Genomic DNA, 22,068 nt, shown 5'->3' with positions numbered 1-22,068 from the left:
AGAGAATGTCCTATATTATATTGAGTTAAAGAATAAAAACCAATGGTTTGAACCTCTGTAGAATTCCTGTGCTATTGTGGAAAAGCTCAGTTTTAAATGTTTTGGGTTTGAAGTGGTCTCTCACAAATAGGCAAGAAAATGCTATTAGGTGGATATGGTTCTGTTCCTATCTGTAATTTATCCTGCTGTCTGTGATACCGAGAAGATAACTAGCAGCCGCCTCGGAGCACCTTACTGAAATGGTTCATTTTAGGTGGCATAAATGGTTTGTGTGCCAAGTATTTTCAGCTTCTGCAATCCAGGGTTGGGGTGTTGGTGGATTCCTCCCTTCCGCCCGGGCCGGGCTCAGTGCTGCATCCTGCCAGAGGGGCCGGTTCCTGCCCGTGCTCCTGCTGCCTCTGCCGCAGTCACAGCGCCCGGAAAGGACAGGTCAATAGCAGCTCTCTGAAACTGTAGATATTCTTATGGAGCTGAATAAGACATTCTAAAAATGGAAAGAAATGCCTCTAACTACAATTACCCTGTAAGCGTTACATAAGAGAGCAATAAAGAGCAATCTTGCGAGTGGTGGAAGTGCATTCTTTTCTGCTGGTGTCATCCAGGAGTGTATTTCCTGAGTTGTTGTATTGACATACTCCTGGACTTGCAGAGAGCAAGCAGGAGCAGGCTTTCTCAGGTTTGAAAGTGGAAATCCCCTAAAACACTAATTAATTGTAGTATTTTTTAAGACTTAAAATTGCGTAATTTTCCAAGTCCCTCCTTGTTACTGAGAGGCGTTGCTTTTTAGCAAAGCTTTTAAACCCTTCATTCTGAGATTTGTGTTACAGCACAGTGAAAATAACTGGTTGAATTTGTATCTTCACTGTTGGTATATTTGCTTATTTAAATATATCAGTATTAATTGTCAGGCATATCTCTATCCTAAGTGTGAACATTTAATTTTTTCTATTATGTGTAGATGTGAAATGATCTAAAAAATCATGTTGGTTTGAATTTGGAAGGGCAAAAAGGAACCCCTGTATTCCATTTAGAGAAGACAGCAACACTTGAATAATTAATGTCATTTATGTTGTTTGATACTGGCAAGAAGGTAGCTGTAGCTCTTTTGAATATTATCCTTGATTATTGTTTTGTCTTTCCTGCAGTGACTTCAGTATTTTGGCTGTTACTGCTTTTCCCAAAAGTCCCTGCTTTATATCCGAACACAGACAACTTTTGCATAAAATTTGCTTTGCTTTGGTTGCTTTCTTCTGACTTTTCAATTGATCCAGCTTGAAATTGGATGCACAGAACTTCAGTGAAGCAGTCTGGGAAGACTGTGCATTTTCAATGCAGTGCAAAATGGAAAAGAAGCAGGAGGGATCAGTGAGGTACCTATTTTTTCTTTTCCCTCTCTTTTCTTTGCCAGGGGAAGGTGCTTTGATTATAGGCATCCCAGCTTTGTGTTTTCCTCAGAGCTGTTGTTTTGCAGTATCTGCTTTGATGCAGGACTTGGTTCTCTATGTCACCTGCATCACCTGGAGTGTGGGTGAGGCAGGGCTATGTGTGGGAGGTGATAGGAAATGGGTATTGCTGGGGTCCATGAGCAGACTTCAGCATTTGGTGCGTTGGGGTCAGTTGCCTTTGAGCTTGCTGTTTGTTTTAAGCTGCATTCTCCTGTAGTTCCTGACCTCTGCACGCTGGCCCACCACTCCCTGCTTTGTGTGTCCCCTGCCCCAGCCTTGCCCCACAGAGTGCCTACGAGTGCCAGCTTCTGCTGCTGTCCCAGGGAGCCTGGGCACAGCTGTGACAGAGCCCACTCCCAAGCTGCCTTCCATGCTTTGGTTTCAGCTTCCTAAGGAGGTGCCCTGGTCACCTCACTTTTCCCCAGGGCTCTCACCCTGGCTTTCTTGGTTGGGTCTCACAAAGCCACATGGCAGTGTCAAGACTTTACACCAGATGTGTTTCTCTAGTGCTCTTGTCATTGAACAAAATTAGGTAGATTTGATAAAACAAGCCCAAGCTTTTTCCTAACACTTGAAGTTCTAGTGCCTGTTACTGGTTTTGGTGTGCCTAATTGCTCTGCTCAGGAATTAGCATGTGACTAGAATATAGGGCAGCGAATTAAAAGGTAGAAGTAAGATTGGTGTTGTTGTGACGACTCTTTGAGATTCCTTTGATGTTAGCATCTAAAATACGTTTGAGTCATACTTTCAGTCTTTGAGGAACTGAGGCAGGAAAGCTATCTAAATTGCATCTCCAACTGGTAAACTTTGATGGCAATATGTTGCCATCTCATGACAAAATTGCATGCCTTTAGCAGATTTTACAGGAAGAAATCTTTTTCACTGTGAGAAGAAAATCTCATCTTAGGATCTTGTAGTGCTGCATAAAGATGCAGTTCTGCCGCACAGCAGGAAGCCTGTGAATGCTGTTCTTAAAGCTTCTCCTTGTTTTAACTGAGCATCAGCAAAGAACCATATGCCTTCATTCAGTATTTGTTTTGCTTATTGACCATTTCCACACTTAACCTTCATTCCTTCAATATATTGTTTTCTCTCTCTGATTTTTTTTTATTACTATATGCTGGATTGCCTACATTTTGCACTGTGGATGTCTCTTTTGGAGTGTAGTTACAATTATTGACATTATTTAATGTACCATTTGACCTGACTTTTCACCCCCTCTGGCACTTCAGCAAAAGGTTTCCCTGCCTAGCCAGTCACTTTAACCTGAGCCTACCTAATTTTGTAGCTGTGTTTCTGTCACCTACCCCTGCTACAGGAAGGCATATGGGTCACTTGGATGGGAACAGTTTGTGTGATTTTGTGTTTATCAGCATTGACTCATTCATCTTTCCTTGTGGTTTTCCTCAAATTAGTCAGTTGTCCTTGATCTCCTCTAATTGTGATATAATTTGTAAATTTTGGTGTTCACAACTCTTAATCTCATCATAAAGTATTAGTAGAAATACTAAATTATCTATAGAGTTGTGTGTAATCTTACTGCAGTACTTTCAATTTTGAGGGGTTAACAAAATCAGATACACGTTGGAAAATATCACCTTTGGAATATTGGAGAACTGATGGACATACTGGTAATTGTGGCCTGAAAACCCAGATGCTTGTTGTCTGATTCTTATATTTTGCTTCTACATTCAAGGAGTTTTTTTAACTTCTAGGCTGGAGAACAGAAGAGGAGAGAGCTTCCTTTGCTTAAATGTAAAAGTTTGCAGGTAGAGTGTTTTTGGCAGCAAACAGAGTTTTGCTGGGCAGTTCTATTTCAGGGCAAAAGGAAGAGTATACAGCAGTTTAGTCATTGATAAAACTTCATTTTAGTGAAACCTTTTGCTAATCAGAAGCCATGTTTATTGGGAAACAGTGGTATTCCTCAATTTATGTTCATGGTGTGCAAGAATTTGACATTTCTGTAGTAGTCATTTGGGCAGGAGCATCCATCGGTAGCACTGAGGAACTCGTTAATGTACCCTGAGGAACAGCAGGGTTTCAGCATCATCAGTTTTTCAGTTTTGCAGGGGCACCGTCGGGTTGCTGTCCCTGCCGAAGGCGGCTGAGCCGCTGCCGGCCCGTGCTCGTTCCTGGGGCACAGCTGTCCCTGCAGATGTGCAGGCTGTGGTGCCAGTGGTCACACAGCTGTGCGGGGGCAGGTGCTGCTTGCAGCTGCTTGGTTTCTAAAGGCAGGAGATGACCAGCATTGGTAGTGGCCAGCTCCAGACCATCTCAGGGGTACATGTGACACCACATCACTCAAAAACTGTCATTGTCCAAACAGGGAGCTGTGGAAGTCCGTAACTCTCCAGCTGTCTTTTGTATTGGGGATTGTAGCTGATAATTGTTACCATCGAGAAAATTTTTTATATAATAATTTTTTTCGAATATACTATGTGACAAAATTGAGAAGCATACTTTTATAAAGGCATACAACATATATTTGGGTTGCTAACACTTCCAGCTGAGGCATGTCTCCCTGCAGGTAGTGAGCATTCTCTCTAGCAATAACATAGTCACACTTCAGCAATAATTTTGCTAGGAGAAAATACAAGTAGAAATTGATCAGCAGCTGCAGCCATTGTTGTGGTTGGCAGTGGTCATATCTGTACTTACAGCCATTCTCATTTTAATTGCCTTTTGCTTGTTTGTAGTTTTCAGTTGGGAGATGGAGCTGGTACAGGTTTGGGGCACAGGCTAGCAGTGCTGTCAGCACAGCATGCCTGTGCTGCAGGTTCTCAGCTGTCAGTCTGCAAGTGATCTTGTTCTGTGGAATTCATTTGGAAGGACTTCCTACCTACATTAATTGCGTCTATTCCAACACCAAACTGAGAATTTATCCTTCTGTGCATGGTTGAATGAGTAATTGATGGATGCCCTAGCCACCTGACAGTCTGTTTGGAAAACCTAAAATCCTTCTGCGATGCTACGTGTCCCTCCTCCCCCTCAGTCTGCGATAGAAGAGAGACTGAACTTCATCCCTCGAGATCAATCTGCTGTCTGATTGCTATTCTGCAGAGCTGGCTTTGAGCACTGTGCTCTGATGAGTCTGTGTTCAATGGCAGTGGATTTGGATACTTCAGCAGGAAAGAGCAACACAGACGTGGGATGGCCCAAAGGGAAGGTTCAGATTTGGGGTCTCTTTTTTCTTATAAGTCATCGAGCCTTGTTGACTTAAATTACTGAAAACTCTATTTATTGCCATTTAGCTTCTCGTACTTCATATGTTTTCCAAGTGTAAATGCTCTCCAGACATCCTTCAGATGACAAAGAGGCTTCTTTTCAGGTGAGCTACAGACAGTGCCTCAGGCCTTGAAGGACATGGTTATAAATATGTCTTTATTCAGAATGGTTGTCTTGCTGTACATGTCTGATACCTTCTGGTGAATGGTTCGCTTGAAAGCTATGAAAGATATTAGTCTCGTGAGCATGTTACAACTAGATATTTGTGGATGTAGAATCTTGCCTGCTCACTGGAGTGGAGTTAAAGTATGTAGCCATCAGCCAAAAAAACCCAAAAAACTGTCTTTTTCTAGGAACTGTAACAAAAATATGTTTATCAAAAAGCTAGGGTAATGTACATTTTAAGATTTTAATCAGGACATAGTACCGAATGGTTTTTGAACCTGCATATATTTAAGTAAAAAACAAAAAATAAAAAAGAGGAAAAAATATGTCTTGTAAAGAAAAAGGGATTAGGAAGAGGCTAAATTTAGTGATAAATCAGTTAAACACGTATCCCGCGTTTCTCAGGCAATGGGTCAGGTGTGTGTAGGTTTCCTTTTTGACTATGGGACTCAGTCTGCACAACTGTGCAGGTGGTTTTTATCCTGTCATTACTGAAGTTACTTTCTTCCATGTTTTCATCAGATAACATGTTTATTTTCTTGATTTCATCCTTAAGTCCCCATGAACTTGTGCACTACTAATGTCCATAAAGAAAACATGTCTCTGAACACAGTGGCTAGCCTGCAGTTGTTGTTTGGAATATCTTCCCCTACTGCATCTGGAAATTTCAGACCCTGGGTTTTATGTAAACACTGGAGCCGTCTTTCACAGAATCCATTTTTAGTTGCTTGCATCATCTGTGCAAGTGGGTAAGTTGTCATCTGCTGCCTCTCCATCCCAAGCCATTCTGCAGGCTGGCAGGCAGAAGGCCGAGCGTGGTTCTGTCGGCTTGGTTGCAGGAAGCTCGAGCATGTGAATCCCTGCCTGGTTCTTAGGTGAGCAGCTCTGGCCTTGCAGCAGGGTGGAACCAATGGGAACTGCTCCTACCTGGAATTGTTCTGACAGCTCTGTGAAGGAACCTGAAAACAGATACATTTTAATCGTATCTTCCTGGGAAAACTACTAGAAACGTAGTACGTCTTGTTCAGGTTTTGACTTTTCATGCTCACTGTAAAGGATGAGCAGAGCCTTTGACCAAGAGCTGAGATTTGCCTTGTTGCTCTAAGTGTAGATATGCAAGAATAACTTTGGCATGTAGTAAATAATGTTAGTGTCCCAGCAAGATGATTTTAGCTTATAGGAGCTTTTCTCCTCTGTACTAATGAATAGTTGTCTAATATCATTGGTAATTTACTATTGCTGCTTGAATTACCCTTGTAGCTAGATAAATATGAGGATTTTCAGTGATGAGAGGGTGCCCATTGTTTTTCTCATCTTGCCCTCATGAAATAAATACATTATTATTATTATGGATCCAGTATTATTATCATGTCCTAGCTGGCAGAGTTGGTAAGAATTTTATTACCTCTTTAGCATGAATTGTGGTGGTGACTGTTCTTAGTGGCTGCAGGTCAGCAGGGGGAGGCTCAGAAACAGGGAACATAGGTAAGAAGCAAATTTGGAAGAATAACCAATGCAAGGAAGGCAGGAGGAATATGAAGGGAAGGGATTAGGAGGTTGTGAAAAAGCACCACTTCTGTCTGGCATCAATCCTCAAAAGGTCTGACTTTTTCTTGAACCTGCACTAAAAGAAGTGGGATTATTCAATACTGGCAAAGCTGTCTGGATATGTCTAAGAAAATAACAGGAGGAAAAGTGGAAGTAGAGACTAATGACAATGAAAACTTAAAGTATGGTTTACTACACTTGGTTTAGTGATTTCTTGTATTTCTTGTCTGTTGCTCAGTAGCGTGTTCTTGCTTCCTTGAGTCAGTGATTATTTGGCTGCAAGATCAGCTGGCTCAGGAGAACACACCCCCCATCTGATCCCCAAAAGCATGGCTGGGTCAGATGAACTCCCTGAACTGCTGGCTTTGCAGTGTTTGACCAGTCAGTCAGACACAAAAGAAGGCATTTCCCAGGTTCCTTCCCTGGGTGCTGAGAGCAGTGTGAGAGCCCAGACTGGCCTGCTGCTGTAGCCACCGGCTGACTCTGCCCAGCCCAGTGCAGGGCTCTGTGGAAGGAGAAGGGCTGGGAGGCTTTAGGAGCTGGTGCTTGCTCAGCCACATGAGCAGAGCAGGGGGTGCACAGTGGAGGCAGCGCTGTCCTCTGAAGGGGCAGTTATGGGGCTGTTTAAGTGGGGTTTGCTTAAGCAAATCTCACAATTGCCCAATGTGGTGTTCCCTGCTGAACCCTCCATGGATGGAAAGCTGAGTCTTTATGGTGGCTTGGTTTGCTCTGCTTTGATTTACTGTGTGGTTTCATAAAGCCGTTTGAGTGAGTGTCTACAGCAGAGAGGCTGGGAAAACCACTGTTCTCAAAATTATTTTAGGGTATTTCAAACTGGAGGCTTCAAACTGAGCAGCTTTGTCTTTCTTGCATGCTTGATCTGGACATGCCAGCCTGTAGCTAGGTTATCATTGCTTTTGGTCTTCTAAATAAAGAATTTGAAAATTCAGAATAGGTGTTAAGAATTTTCTTGGACTTCTGCTACAACTGATAAACTGCTAAATATGAACTATTTAAGTATTTTCCTGAAAAATTATCTAAGTGACTGAAGGACATTATTTTTTTTTACCAGAGACTGAAATGCACAACAAATTCTCCATGTTTCCAAGCTTCTCACATTATACTCTTGAGCTCTATTAGAGGCTTTTACACCATGCACAAGTCTTACTTCTGCAACATCCACCAAAAGATCATTCCAGAGCATTTAAGGCTTCCAGTGCTTGTGTATTCTTTGCAATAGCAGAGAATTTAGTGTGTAAACTTTGATGTTCAGTGATGTTAAGATGTAGTCAGGTGTGCTGAAATGCACTGAACAGAGCTATAAACAGTAAAATACATTTTATTTTCATTGTGGCTACAGAGATCCTAGATCTTCAGTGTGCAGGAGCAGTTTGAGAATCAAAAGAACTGGAATGCAGGGAAGCATTAAGGTGCATTTCTGATGGTACCTGTGTGTACTGCCTCATCCATCAGTGCCCAGGGCAGGACCTAGGAAACTACAGCGTGGGGCTGTGGGGAATGAGGGTTTGGACAGCCTGGGAAAAATGTGGGAGCAGTCTCCTGTTCTGGGTGATGTCTGACTGCTCAGCCATGACAGGCAAAATAACTGTGAACCTAATTTTTTTGAGGTATGAAATCTGGCTGCTAGTTTTCCAATTATGAATCAGTTATCTATCCCCAAATGAGTGGTAGCAAAGTCCGAAGAGTATTTTGAGTAGTTAAATCCCAGTCTGGTGTAGGGAAGAAAGAGGGTTTTGTATTAACTCCTCTCAACTTCTTATTCATACCAGATTTCAAGGCTCTCACAAGACCTCCTCTTGCTATTTCCTGTTCCTATAAGGTGAAGATGAGAACCTGCCTTGACTTAGTGAGTTCCTGTCCTTAAGCAGCATCCCTAGACAGAGCTGTGGGGGTGGGGACTGGGCCCTGGAGAACTTCTGCTCCCTTACTCTCCTGTGCTGTCACCCAAGCCCACGGGCCTGGCAGGAGGGCAGGGAGGGGATGAGCAGACTTGTTTATTAGCTCAAGTGTGTGCCTAAGTGTTTGTAGGATCAGAGCCAACAGTTATTTAATGGTGGAATCAAGATTAGAAAATCAGTAACTTTGCCAAGAAATGTGTTAATTGAAGGAACATCAGTTGAAACAACTGCCTATGTGAAAGGGTGTATGTCTGTGATTACATCTCTTAACGCTGAGATAGATGTACATTTAACACTGACACCTTCACTAATAATTAATTTGATTGGTTTTTATCCGGATGTTTTTATTATATACTCAATACTGGGTACATTTTCTGTTCCAATGAAGTAGCACACCTTCCAGCCAGCTCAGAGGGATGTTTTCTGGACTGGTTTCTTAGAGAAATCTGACAAAGATGAGAAGTTGAGAAGTTATTCACAGTGTTGGGGTGAGAAGAGAGAGAAAACTATGGAAAAGCCAAATTGAGATTGTTTCACTGCTGTATTTTGTACTTCTCTCCTGGAAATCCCAAACAGGATCCCTGCCCAAGCAAGCACTGCCCTGTTACATGCAGTGGAGACACAGTGGGATACATGGACCAACAAGCAGCCCCGTGGGCAGGAGGGAATGAACCCTCACCGTGGGGCAGGAGGGCAGGAACCCTCACCGTGGGGCAGGAGGATATGAACCCTCACCGTGGGGCAGGAGGGAAGGAACCCTCACCGTGGGGCAGGAGGGAAGGAACCCTCACCGTGGGGCAGGAGGGAAGGAACCCTCACCGTGGGGCAGGAGGGAAGGAGCCCTCACCGTGGGGCAGGAGGGTATGAACCCTCACCGTGGGGCAGGAGGGAAGGAACCCTCACCGTGGGGCAGGAGGGAAGGAACCCTCACCGTGGGGCACCATGGGGCTTGGCCGTGAGTGTGGCGTGGCCCTCACAGTGCCATGTCTGTGAGGGGAGACCCCCGTCTGTGGGGAGGGGAGAAGGCAGTAGCGTGGCTCTTGGTGTGGCCGGGCTAGCATGTTCAGCATGTTCAGGTGTCCTTGTGCAGTTCCTTTTGCCTTGTTCCAGAAGGTAGGTCTGGTGTAGATGTATGGTAAGAATGGGCTGTTCATACAGCTCATTTCAGGGTACGTATAGGGCAGCCTTCCTGTGCTTCACCTGCAAGGTGCTGAGGGGAAAAGTCCTGCCATGCTGAGTTGGGCTCCTTCTCTGATGTGTTTGGGAAGCAGCTTTTCTTTCTCCATTTGAAGTGGTGGAAGCTGGTGGCTGACCAGGCTTCTGCACCACGGGTTGTCCCCATGACTACCCCACTGCCTCTCATCGCTCATCTCACCTGAGTTTTGCAAAAACCCTTTGATTCCCTCAGTGGCTGATGTGAAACGGCACATGAACCGTGTCACGAGCTCTTCTAGCAGACTGGAACAGAGTGGTTAATAAAGAGTCCATGCTAGTGCTGGAGGAGCTCCTGGGCCTGAAGAGGAGCCATTCCTCTGACAGCCCATATGCTGCTGTACTCAGAGCAGAACAAAAGCACTTGTTCTTACACCATCACCTCACCTCTCATGAGCAGCACGGGGCTTTGCCTTTGCCTGGGCTCTGCGTGCAGGGCAAGGGAGAAACCTCACAAGAGGCCAGTGATCCCAGGAGAGATCCCTCCAGGGTCAACTCAAGTCCCCTTTCAACCCTGTCAGAAACATGCAGCACAGGAGTGCCCTGATCCTGTGCATTGCCCTGTGCTCCTTCAGGTGCTCATGGCTGATGCAGCTCCGCACTGAGGGGTCTCATGGCTCCGGCCCTGGCCTTGGAGCCCATTTGCAGCCTAAGCATCTCCTCACCCTTTGAGTAATGAATGGAATGGGGAAGGAATCTGTTCCTGTTTGTCTGACCTAGGAATATTGGGTGAGTTTGTTCTGAAAATCTAAAATGAAATATGGATTACTTCTAACATTAGACCTCACAAGCTTTATTTTCTGAAGAAAATTAAAGTGTGGGATCTGTGTAGCAGCTTTGTGAATGCCTCTTTCTTGCTGTTTTCAAAGCCTTAAACACACTTTGTAGCTATCTCTGTAATATTGGTCAATAGTGACTTTGATAATTGAACAAATTAATTGCTCTTTTCCATGGATTGGAGTTCTTAGTGTGCTGCCTCTGCAATAACACAGCTTGGGATTATTGGACACTAATCCTGTCAGTCCTTTCCACACTATCCATAGCCCAGGGCAATTGCTTTAACTTTAGCATTTTAATTTCCTCTTTTGCAAAAAGAGCATTAGAAGCATTGCTCCCATTAAGCTTTTATTACCATAATTAGTCTCTTCCATAGTTTGTTCCTGACAGCAGAGCATTCTGCTGTTATGTGTCATTCTTCTGTGCCCAAAACTGCATGTGGTGAACTTGTACTGATCCTGGGTGTGCTTAACGCTAGTGTTTTTCATGCATCTTGAATTGTGCTGGTTTAATTGACCACCACAAAATAGTATTTTTAAAAATAATCTTGAAGCATCATGCAGCCTGCCTGCTCCTGCCCAACCCTTGAGTTGTGTAGGTGATTCTGGTCTCCATTTGAGAAGGTGAAACATTCGCACAGCATAGATGGAGTAATGCAAAGTTCTCTGCTAATTTAGTAAAGTTTGGAAAGCTTCTAGAAAAAATTAATATAATTCATAATCCTGAAACTTGGATTTTAAACATCACTGGCTGAAAATGTAAACTATATTAAAATCTTGTTATTGCAGGCAAAATGCCAGCCCCTGAGCAGAGCCCAATGGTGGAGGAGGGGCTGCCACAGACAGCACAGGAGACTTCCACAGGCCCAGGCATGGAACCAGAGACTACTGCCACCACCATTTTGGCTTCTGTGAAGGAACAGGTATCTGCTCGTTTTCAGCAATTCATCAGCTCAGAGTGTGTGTGGAGTTAACCACTGTCTCCTACTGCATTGCTGCAAACACCACCGTGGCTGTTTGTTCCTGCAGCATGTGACCCAGTGCCACCGTGGTCTGTTCCTGTATCGGTTTTAGGATCTGAATGGAAGGGGTTCAGTTACTGCATTAAACACAAGCATCATTCTGGTGTTCTGTATCCCTTGGAACGTCAGACTGGAAATGCAGGTTTAGTGGCAAAGAAAGAGAAAAGCTAGTGTAGAATTGATGCAACATTAGAATCAGTCCTTGCAAGTCCTGCAAAGCCAAGTGTTCAGTGCTACAAAGTCCTGCACATACAGATTGGGTATGATTAATTGAACTTATTAAAAAATGATCTTTAAACTCTGAGTTTGTTTTCAGTTATCAATACCAAGGTACTAATACATTTTAAATCTGAAGCACATTTATGGGTGCAAATCTAAAGTAATCATTTCTACAGGAAAAATAAAATTGCTTTTGCAATCAAATTCAGCCTTAATTTGTAAAAATCATTCAAGTGGAAAAAATAGCAGTTCTACAAGGAAACACTCCAGGTAAAGTTTTTGTTGTTTTTTTCTTTTTTAAATTTAAGGAAAGTAAAGAGAGAAGGGATACTTTGGCTTTCATTGTATCATACTGAGAAATAGTGATCATCTTTGTTGCCTTTATACACAAACTGTAACATCTGAACCTCAGAATACATCTGCTTTGTTGTCTCTGTGTTGGAACTTCCTTGAAGATGAATCACAGCTTGATTTAAGATGGTAGCTCTGAAAGCAAACAATATAATAGTTCTTATGTTGTCCCATATAAATATTTTTTTTAAAGCTGAGAATTGGTTATATCTTCTTGATATCAACATTTTTCACACCCATAATACTTTATTGTTAAAAATTTTCTGCAGGAAGATGAAATTTGAATCCTAAATTTGTGCCTAAATTAATAATTTAGGCACAAAATAATTTGAAATTTAAATCCTTAATTTGTGCCTAAATTAATAGCTTCAAAAGTACTTTAAGATGACAATAGTAACCCTAAAATTTTCTTAGCAGTGTTAAAATTAGTATTCACATTTGCAGTGTGCAGGATATCACTGCCAGAGGCTGATGCAGTGTGAGAAGTCAGCCAAGAGTTACAGATACCTTCAGTCCCCTCTCTCCAAACAACAGTTTGCCTTGTGCCATCTTAGCCTGTCACAAAAGGCTGTTAGGACTCATTTGCCTGAAGGTCATAGGTGGCTTCAAGTTGATGCATTTTATGCTGCAGTGCACAGGGAGTGTGCTCACGGTGTGGCAGGGTCAGAGCTGGGCTCTGCAGGCAGGGATGCAGAGGCAGGGTCAGAGCTGGGCTCTGCAGGCAGGGATGCAGGGGCAGGCTCAGAGCTGGGCTCTGCAGGCAGGGATGCAGAGGCAGGGTCAGAGCTGGGCTCTGCAGGCAGGGATGCAGAGGCAGGGGTCAGAGCTGGGCTCTGCAGGCAGGGATGCAGAGGCAGGGTCAGAGCTGGGCTCTGCAGGCAGGGATGCAGAGGCAGGGTCAGAGCTGGGCTCTGCAGGCAGGGTTGCCCTGCCCAGGACAGCTCTGGGCTCCAGCTGTGCTGGATCCTACCAAGTGAGCAGGCAAGGATGTGCTGTTGGGAACAGCTCCAGACATGAGTGTGCACTAAAGGCTTTTGTTAGTGTTCCTTTGCCTGCCCACGCAATGTTTGTATCTTTTTATTAGTCCTAGAGAAAAAATTATAATGTAATTTTTCTTTCTTTTGAAAACGAAAAACCTCTTCCTCTTTCCATTTATAAAAAGACTATTAAACATGTTGCTATTACATAACTAAATTCTGATGAAAGCTAAAAAAAATTAAATAGTCATTTAGCATTGCACAGAGTTCAGAATTTGAGCCTTACTGTGAAATGTACAGGCGCATAAAATGAGTGTGAGGGGAGGAAGATATAAATTGTCCTTCAGTCTTGAAGTGATAATATGAAAGAATTAAGACCTGAACTACTGCTTTCTGGTATTTTTTTCTATTGATAATAATTAAGGACACTGACATGTTCAACACCCTTCCTGTGTGGCAGAAAGCCCAGAACAGAATATTTTCCAGTGAAGTTCTTCACTTTATTAAGCTTGAACAGAAACTGCTACACTGTTTGCTGTTTCCTTTGGTACAGGAATTGCTGCGAGGTGCAGCAGGTCAGTGTTTGTAAAATAAAGCTGCCACACCCTGGCCCAAGTACTTCAGAAACACTGCAGTGGAAACACAATGAAGAAAAGCCTTTATTATTACTTGTCAGTTGGGAGAGATTTTAACCTAATAAAAACTTTTAAAATTACTACAGTAGTTCTAAGATAGATAAATGTTTTCAATTACTTCAAGCTTTCTGCCATAGCCATGAGATGATAGTTGTGATTATATAAAAAGTTGCACTAATTAGCCGTCGAACCCTACCAGCTTCTTCTAAAAAAAGTTCCCATTTGTTTCCCTTTTCTAGGCCCTCAAATTAGTTTGAAGCAACGATTTGACCAAATTGCAGTGTGTTGTCTAAACTCTGGTCAATTTCTTGTTGAGTCAAGTGTCAGACAGCTTTGTCAGTTTGCCTTGGTCATGTTTTGGGAAAGGAACATTTCAATTCACTCTAGTGTTATAACACAAGCAGAAGAGGTGTAACCTATGAAGAAATTTAGATCAGCTTTGTGCTTTTCTGACAAAGCTCAAGATCTCTTTTGAAGTGAATATGCGCCCAGGTGGGCAAGAAAGCCAAAGGCACCTGGCCCTTGTCAGAACTTGTGTGGCCATCAGGACAGGGCAGTGCCCTCCCCTGTGCTGGCACTGCTGAGACATCTCCAGATCTGGGGGCAGTTTTGGGTACCTCAATATAAGAAAGACATTGAGGGGCTGGAGTGTGTCCAGGGAAGGGAACAGACCTGGGGAATTCCTGAGGGAGCTGGGAAGGGGTCTCAGCCTGGAGAAAAGGAAGCTCAGGGGGGACCTTGTGGCTCTGCACAGCTCCTGCCAGGAGGGGACAGCCGGGGGGATTTGGGATCATCCCAGGGAACAGGGACAGGAGCAGAGGGAACGGCCCCAGGCTGGCCCAGGGCAGCTCAGGGTGGGCACAGCAGGAATTCCCCCATGGAAAGGGGGCTCAGGGATTGGCACTGCCCAGGGAGGTTTGCAGTGCCCATCCCTGGAGGTGTGCCGGGAATTCTGGAGGTGGCACTCAGGGCTCTGGGCTGGGGACAAGGTGGGCATGGGCACAGCTGGGACTCCATGGGCTGGGAGGGCTTTTCCAGCCTCAGGGATTCTGTGATTCTGATAGAGGAATTCCTTTTTGAATGCAGGAGAATCCCAAGACTAATTGTAATATTTTCATATTTTTGTCTTCAAGTAAATGTGATGATAGATTTTGAGTATTTTGGGGTTTTTGTGGTTCCTTTTTTTTCTTAATTTTTTTTTTGTTTGGGGAGGGGATTATTTTCTATGAGTTTGTTTTAGAGGAGGGTTGAGGGGTTTTTTCCCTAAAACATGAATTTCCCTTCTAAAATGTTACAAGGCTTCCATACTATCATGGGTAGAAGTATCTTAGGAATTGCTGAAACAAGTTTTAAATAAAAGTAAAACATGTCTATACTTCTGAATCCTGGGGAGTTCTGAATCCTGCATAGACATTTAGTTGAGTTCTGTAGGGAATCTCTTATCCAAGTTAAAAGTAAATTGAGTATTTTCATACTAAAATAACAATTTATTAGAAATTGTGGGGGAAAGGTGGTATTTTGGGGAGCTTGGAATGTAGAGCAGCTAATTGCCAACTGCTCCTTGCAGGTTTGTGGAATCATTGCTGTTTTCTGTGTTCAAGCTGTATAGTGCTGGATTTGGAATGAACTGCTGCTGAATTGACAAGATTAAATGGGATCATTTCAAATTGTGAATTTCATGCTTAGCACATTATTTTTCAGTGGCTGGGCTGAGAAAAGGTCTTGCAGGAAATGCCACTCATCAATGCAGTTTTCAAAAGTAACTGGAATATGCTGATTTTAATGTCTTTTCTAAGACAGAAGCACTTGCAGCAGTGGCTGGTTTTTTGGTTTGTTCTTTGGTCTAGCTGTTTGTGACACTTAGAGATGGGCAACTTTTCACCTTTTCTTTAGTAAATAGGTGACAGAGTAAGACTGATTGGATATGCTTTCAGATGGAAAATACTTGGGTTTCTCTACATGTTTTTCTGGAAGTGTTGTTTGTTCAGGGCTTCAGCAAAATCTTTTCCTTTTGTGTAAGTGTATTGAACTGTATCGATTAAATAGAGAATGTGCACCTTGTTTTTTTCCTTCATTATTGTTTAAGTACAAATTTTTACATTATTTTTGAGATGCTTTTTATAGTGTCTGGGAGCAGGGAGCAAACCTCTATGTTTTTCGGATGGAAACTGAAGGAAGAATGCATTCTGCCAATTTTTTATTGCATGTTAAAACATCTTTTTGACTGAGAACTATTGATGTTAAGTCTTGGGGATTTCTTTACAGTTTAGATATGTAGTGCTATATATTCAGTAGTCTGTGTAGGCATGTCATTTCATGGAGATACCTGAAAAGAGACTTACTAAATGAACTTTCAGTAACTGGGCACAAACTTTGAAATCCTGATTTGCATGCATCTAGAGATCAGTTAGGTGATAAATGTGTGGCAGTTCTAAATTGAAGGCAGCACTTTTTGTTGAATGGACTCCCAAGTTTGGCATGAGTGAAACAAAAATCTTGGTCAACATTTTATGAATGGCTGGAAGAATTGGGGTTTTCTTCCAACTCTCTTAGTGTTGTGTTCACTCTTGCCTACTTAATCCTAGAACTTTGAGGTTTAGAGTTTCTGCTGTTTACCAGCATTTTAGTTTCATTGAGTCAAGTCTGAGAAGTCAACTTCCCAAAGGTTTTACTCTAGAATAAATTTAGTGCCACTGCTGTCTCAGGTGAAATAGCTAGCTCATTTCCTTAATCAGAATTCTCGGTACTCCTTTATCCATATGGTGACCCAGAAGTTAATTTTACCCTCTTCTTTGTACTGTTAGGCTTCAGAGGAGAAACTCCCCTTGAAAAAGAGCCCCTCTGGAGCTGTGGGGGCCTCTGACTTGTGCTGGAGTATTGACACCTTGTGTAGCACCCTTGGTTTAGGTTATCAGCTTGTGTGCTCAGCAGTGACTGAGCCCTGGTGCCCAGCTGGCAGAGCAGCACCCTGGGCTCCAGCCCTGACTGGAGCTGCCCGAGTGCTGTCACAAAGCTTCCAGAGAGGATGTGTCACAGGCAGCCCGGGAACGCCTCCAGTGCCATTCTTCCCTCCTGCCACTGGCAACAGTAAGCTTTTTATAAAATGCTAAAATTTTGATCTCTCGTCAGCTAGAGCAGCACTAAACTGTTGTACCAGACTAGTGAACAATGCATGCATAAAAGTATTAAGGGCTTTAATGGTCTGCTGCTGTTGAATACAGAGTAAGTGTGATCCGCCAGTAATTGTAGCTGTGTCATCTCACATCCTGTAATCTGTGATTCTCTCTACACTGTCCAATTTTTTATCCTTTGTCTTCTGTTTTGGAAGATACTGAGATACTGAAAGCATGCAAATGCAGTTGTGTGCGTGAGTAAACTTAATTTTTACAGAAAATATTAAGGTTGCTCTAATATGGTTAGTTAGAAGCACGGGCTTTTTCTGCAGTAGATTCTGGTAGAGAATTTAAATATTGGGTCACTACGGTATGACATCCATTTTGGAAAATATGGTATTCAGTGTGGGTTTAAGTGGTCAGTTGTTTGATCTAGCTGTGAATTATGGCAGGTAGGAACAGAGAACTTTGCATAGATGAGTGACAGAGGTTAACGTAAAGGAAGGTCTATAAATCAACTTGTTTTGTTTGTCCTCTTCTTTGTTGCACATTTGTATCATGAAAATATCCAGAATATAATAGCATTTTCTGTAGCACTGTGTGAACTTTCACAGGTGATGAAGGTAGTGTGGCTCTGAACTGTGTTTACAGTTGAATAGGAAATAGTAAACACAAGGTAAAAATATTCCTCACAAATGCAGGCTACACTTTCTTAGATGAGTAACGTGAGCTATTGAAAGCTTAATTGTTCAACAGACAACACTTTTGTGATTAGAAAACATTTCATAGTTCAGCTTACACTTACCTTCATAGTGTTTCGTAGACAGTGACATTTGGCATTAGAAGCAACTTAGCATATCCCAGTGTCACTGCAGTTGGGAGCTCCAGCCCATCCTAGCCCAGTCTCCTGCCACAGCAGCCACTGAGAACTGGTCAAGGCAAGAAGCTGCAAGAGATGCCTTTGTTTATTGGAGGCATTGTCTCCCTCTGATGTCCAGCTGCCCAGTCTGGGTCTGGCTAGCCAGGCATGAACCATTCAAAAGGAATCTGTGGCTTCTCTTCATTGTGCAATTGCTACTGATTCTTGCAGAGTTGTCAGTAGAAAACCTTTCACTAGCCACCTGGACCATTGTTTGTTTAAAGTTGTCTGTGTTTTAACAGATGTCCTCAAATCACAACAGGGCAGGAAGGAAGTAATTTTTATTTTTCAGTGTGGTGAATGTAGATTCCTTATTCTCATCTATGTTATAAAAGTTCTCCCTTAACATAAATGAAAAAGGTGACTCTGCAACATGGTATCATGATAGGATGCAGACAGAAGGCACAGAATTGCCTCTAAACCCTCTTTTATTATCCAGCATCTGCAACAGGAGAATGGCAGTCTTCATGGTCAGTTGTGCTAGCAGCATTCCCATTACTTACTTGTTTTCAAACATTTGCTGGCAAGAGCCCAGCCCAGTGGTGGTTGTTGTCCCTTGCCCTGGAGCCACCAGCCACTCAGACACTCTGAGCTTTCACACAGAAATGAGATCCAGCTGCTGAGATTGGTGCGGCTGCCCTTGCCTGGACCTTCTGCCGTGAAATGTCATCCCAAGTGAGATTCCTGCTGGACAGAGCTCACCAAGGAAGAGCAGGTGCTCACCTGGTGTGAACACTACGACACCAACTCGCGTTTGGCCCTCTGAAAAAAGCTGCAGCCTCCAAAAGGAGATTAGACAGCTCTGTAATGTTCTGGGCTCTGGTTTTCACTCACGGCAGCCTGTCTGCCTGCAGCTGGTACCAGTGCTTTCCAAAGCAAGCTGCTTTCTTGTGTGTGTGCACTTCCTGAGCTGCAGCTGAAATTGTGCTTAAGGCTTTTATCGTAGTTTTGTATTAAGAATTATGGCCTGTGGCTTTGCAGTAGAGTTTTAGGTTATGAACATAAAACCTGCAGTTCTATAAGGTGATTAAGTAGTTGATGCTAAGGAGGTTTATAGAATTACAGGTTGCTTTTTTTTCCCTCATTGTATGTTGAATAATTTTGAATACAAGTAGTTCTGGCTGAGCCAGTGTAGTGTATCTAAGAAGGTTTGTTTGCTCCTTTGCAGTGTGTTCTGTAATTTTAGGTCTGATTTTACTGTGTGCTTGCCACATAGATGTTCTGCTGCAAATGCTAATAAGCTTTGCTATTAAGAGTTGTATTTGAGTCCTGCAATGCCATTTTGTCAGTAGCCAGTGCTGTAGGAGTCAGTGAGTTCTGATTTGTGCCCAGGGCAGAGCTCTGTGCAGGGAGCATCCTGTTCAAGAAGTGAGCTCTCCCACTGCTCCCAGAGAAGCTGGAGAGAGAAACAAATTCCAATAGATTCCTGCCAGAACTAGTGTGCTGTCTGATAGATATCATTGTGGGGGCATGTCCAATGCACACTCAGAGTGGTATAAAATTTCATTATAAGGAGGCATAAACTAGAAAGGTGATTAATTTAGAGCTGGTTAGGACTTATTTTTCTATAATAATAATAATATGATTTAAAGTAAAAGAAAAAAGTTTTAAAGCATGAGGTATTCCAGCTCTAAAACTATCCATCTTGAGTATTTCTGCAGGTATTTAAGACATAGCACCTGTGCAGATCTCATACACATACACAAAGCAGCACTCATGGTTTCAAAGTTTGTAAACTGCTGCTTCATTGGACTCCCAGGCTGGGCATGCCAGAATGTACTCAGACTAGAAAATAGAGCTGGATTTTTTTTTTTCTTACTATGCTTGCACTTGCAAGATCACATTGGATCTTCCTAAGCATCAGCTGATTTAAAACTGGCAGATGAGTTGCAGGCCTCTTACCCCTCTGCTGTTCAGTGCACTCTGCAGTTTGTGGCTTTCTGGCCAAGGCCAGGATAAAGTGAGGAGCAATGTAAATAGACAGCTGATGGTGTTGCTCCCAACTCAGCAGTGCAAGTGTCTCTGAAGGGGCCGAAGGAGGCTGGCTGGCTTTTTCTCCTATTTCTCCTTATCTCAGTTTTTCTGGTAGAATACAAGTGAGTTTTGCTTTTTAATGTAGTTTAAATATTGCCACGTTGTCCACTTATGTCATTCGCCTCTTCTACTCTCAAGAAGAATGGAAGTATAGTTCTTCTGTTTTAACTGCCTTTGAATTTTTGTAGTGTGGGGCAAAAACCAGGGATTTTTATTTAAATGGGCAATTTATTATTTGAAATGTTATGCAGCAAGATGTTTTCTAGAATAATGTGTTCATTAATGCCTCTGTATGTAATGGAAAGGGAAATTAATACAGATTGGTTGAATGGAAGCAATTAATGGCTAGCATGTTTAATTTTATTCATCTAATTAAAAGATCAGTAAATAACAGTAGGTTCAGCTTTGCAGTTTGCATCCATGACATTGCTGTTTAAATATTGGTTTAAATAGTGAGGCACAGGAAGCATGTCCTGGATGCAAACCCACTTTTTCTGGCCAAAATTGGGGATGTTAAGGTGTTCATTGAGTTTGGTTAGGGAGTTATCAGAAACGTTTGGACGTGTCCACAATCGCCTGTATCCTCTGGAAGGGCAGGAGTGGAGAGTGGCTGGTGAAGGGGAAATGGTTCCAGCCCCTTCCCTGGGGTGTGAAGGAGCAGTTTGCAGGAGCTGATATCCCTGGCTCCCTGCAGCTGCTGGGCAGAACCACGACTGATGTGAGTCACACGTGGGAGAATCCTCATCAGCCATTTGAGCTTTCAGGTCAGATGAGTGCTCTGTGTTGCACTTGAACTCTATATAAGACTTGCCTGGGGCTTCATCTGACTGATAAATATTGGTGTTCATCTATTTTTAGATGTTTTACCTAAACTTCAGAGGGTTTACAGTATCAGTTTGAAAAATAATGCAATTGCTCAATAGAACCCTTTTCTCTGGTCAGTAAAAGCTAACTGAGGAGAAAAATGCCTTCAATATCCTTTGATGTGACTAGTCTGGATTTCAGAGAGCTTTAGAAAATGTTCCAGTTTCAGTTACACCCGTCCTGTGCAGCACTGGTATTTCCCACATCACCCTTGCAGTGTTGCATTCCAAAAGCCTCTTAAAAAGGCTGAGGAAGTTTGGTACCCTTGACCAAGAAATTTTAAAAAAAGTTGCACTCAGAAAAAGTGAGTGCAACTCTACATGAAATAGCACATCTCTACACTCAGCCAGTTTGAAGTTCTAAATCTTAAGGTTTCCAGCTACAGTCAGAATGTAGGATAACTTAGGATTTGAAGGTTTGTGGTTGGAAAGATTAGGATATTTTCTGGTTTCCTTGTTTATAGATTAAATTGAAGACTGATTTAATAGGCACTGATTTTGTTAGACTGTGATAATGTAAGAAGACACAAAAATTTTAATTGCAGGAGTAATAAAACCCAAGAATGCTTAAACATGTTTTTCTTTCTGTAACAGGTGATAAATCAATATTTGCATGAATCACTGATTTAAAGACCCATTTAATTTCCACTTTTCTAGTTTATTCACCTAAGGAAGAGTCAAAACACAACACAAACTGTGATGAATCAGTGATTGTTTCAGAGTTAATCCACACCCATTTTTTAACATCAAGAATGCTTTTCTTTTTATTTTAAAATTTCAGGAGCTTCAATTTCAAAGACTTACCAGAGAACTGGAAGTGGAAAGGCAAATTGTGGCTAATCAGCTAGAGAGATGTAGGCTTGGAGCAGAGTCACCAAGTATCGCCAGCACAAGGTACAGGTCCTGATGACTTTACTTTCATTTGTCCCAGAAATTAAAGGCTTTTCAGTGGTGCTTATGTCCTCTATACGTATATTTTCACTGGTAGCTATTCACCTCTATTAATATCTGAAGGATTAAAAAAATGCAAGTTTGCTGTAAAGAGTTATGGGTCAGTTTCAAGAGGCCTCTGTAATGATTACAGTGTATTCCAGACACTTTCTGAATTCACACCTGGAGAATTAGTGGTTTCCAGGGTCACCTGGAAACAGCCAGCAAGTCCCAGGACTACCTGTTTTTGGTGGCAGTGCTGTTTAATTTGTTTTGGGGGGGAGCATAGGATTGCTTAGGTTCCCAGTACAGGGTCTGGCAGAGTGAGTTAGAGAATCAGTTATATTGGTGAATTCAAGAAGATAGCTGTTAGAAAAGCTGAAGACTGAAAATCACCTCATTTACTTAAAATATTTGAAAATGTCTGCTTACCTGTCTCAACAAGAAGAGCAAAATACTGGGTTTGTGGTTTCCAGTGGCTTATAAGGGGTAATAAAAGTTTATGGAGTTTAGTACACGTCATTTTATTAGAGAAATCCCCTACACTAAGAATTAGAAGTTACCCTAAGTTTCCTGTATGGTGCATGTAGCAGTAAATGAGTTGTTGATGCAGCTATGTGAACGGGAAGCTGAAGGACAGGTGGGGCAGCCATTCAGGATGCAGGGCACGGGAGCGTGGCTGGCAGGGTGCAGTCAGGGTGCAGGGCACGGGAGC

The 22,068-nt window shown here is 42.6% G+C and overlaps 1 protein-coding gene across 6 annotated transcripts in view; it reads left to right on the top strand.

Moving 5' to 3' along the window:
• Window positions 1–22,068, top strand: part of PKP4 (plakophilin 4) — a 65,232-nt gene that overhangs the window by 15,733 nt on the left and 27,431 nt on the right. For 5 of the 6 annotated variants that reach the window (XM_050976641.1, XM_050976643.1, XM_050976639.1 and 2 more), the window contains 2 exons: window positions 11,080–11,213; window positions 21,205–21,317. In XM_050976641.1, coding sequence (XP_050832598.1) covers window positions 11,085–11,213; window positions 21,205–21,317 — 242 coding nt within the window. In that variant the 5' untranslated portion in view covers window positions 11,080–11,084. Of the gene's footprint in view, window positions 1–10,103; window positions 10,244–11,079; window positions 11,214–21,204; window positions 21,318–22,068 lie in introns of those variants that run through there. The other variant, XM_050976642.1, reaches the window with a different exon arrangement.

The sequence above is a fragment of the Serinus canaria genome, chromosome 7, assembly GCF_022539315.1.
Source record: "Serinus canaria isolate serCan28SL12 chromosome 7, serCan2020, whole genome shotgun sequence".
Lineage (NCBI taxonomy): Eukaryota > Metazoa > Chordata > Aves > Passeriformes > Fringillidae > Serinus > Serinus canaria.
The sequence above is the reverse complement of the archived record's forward strand: the minus strand, read 5'-3'. Positions and strand labels throughout refer to the sequence as shown.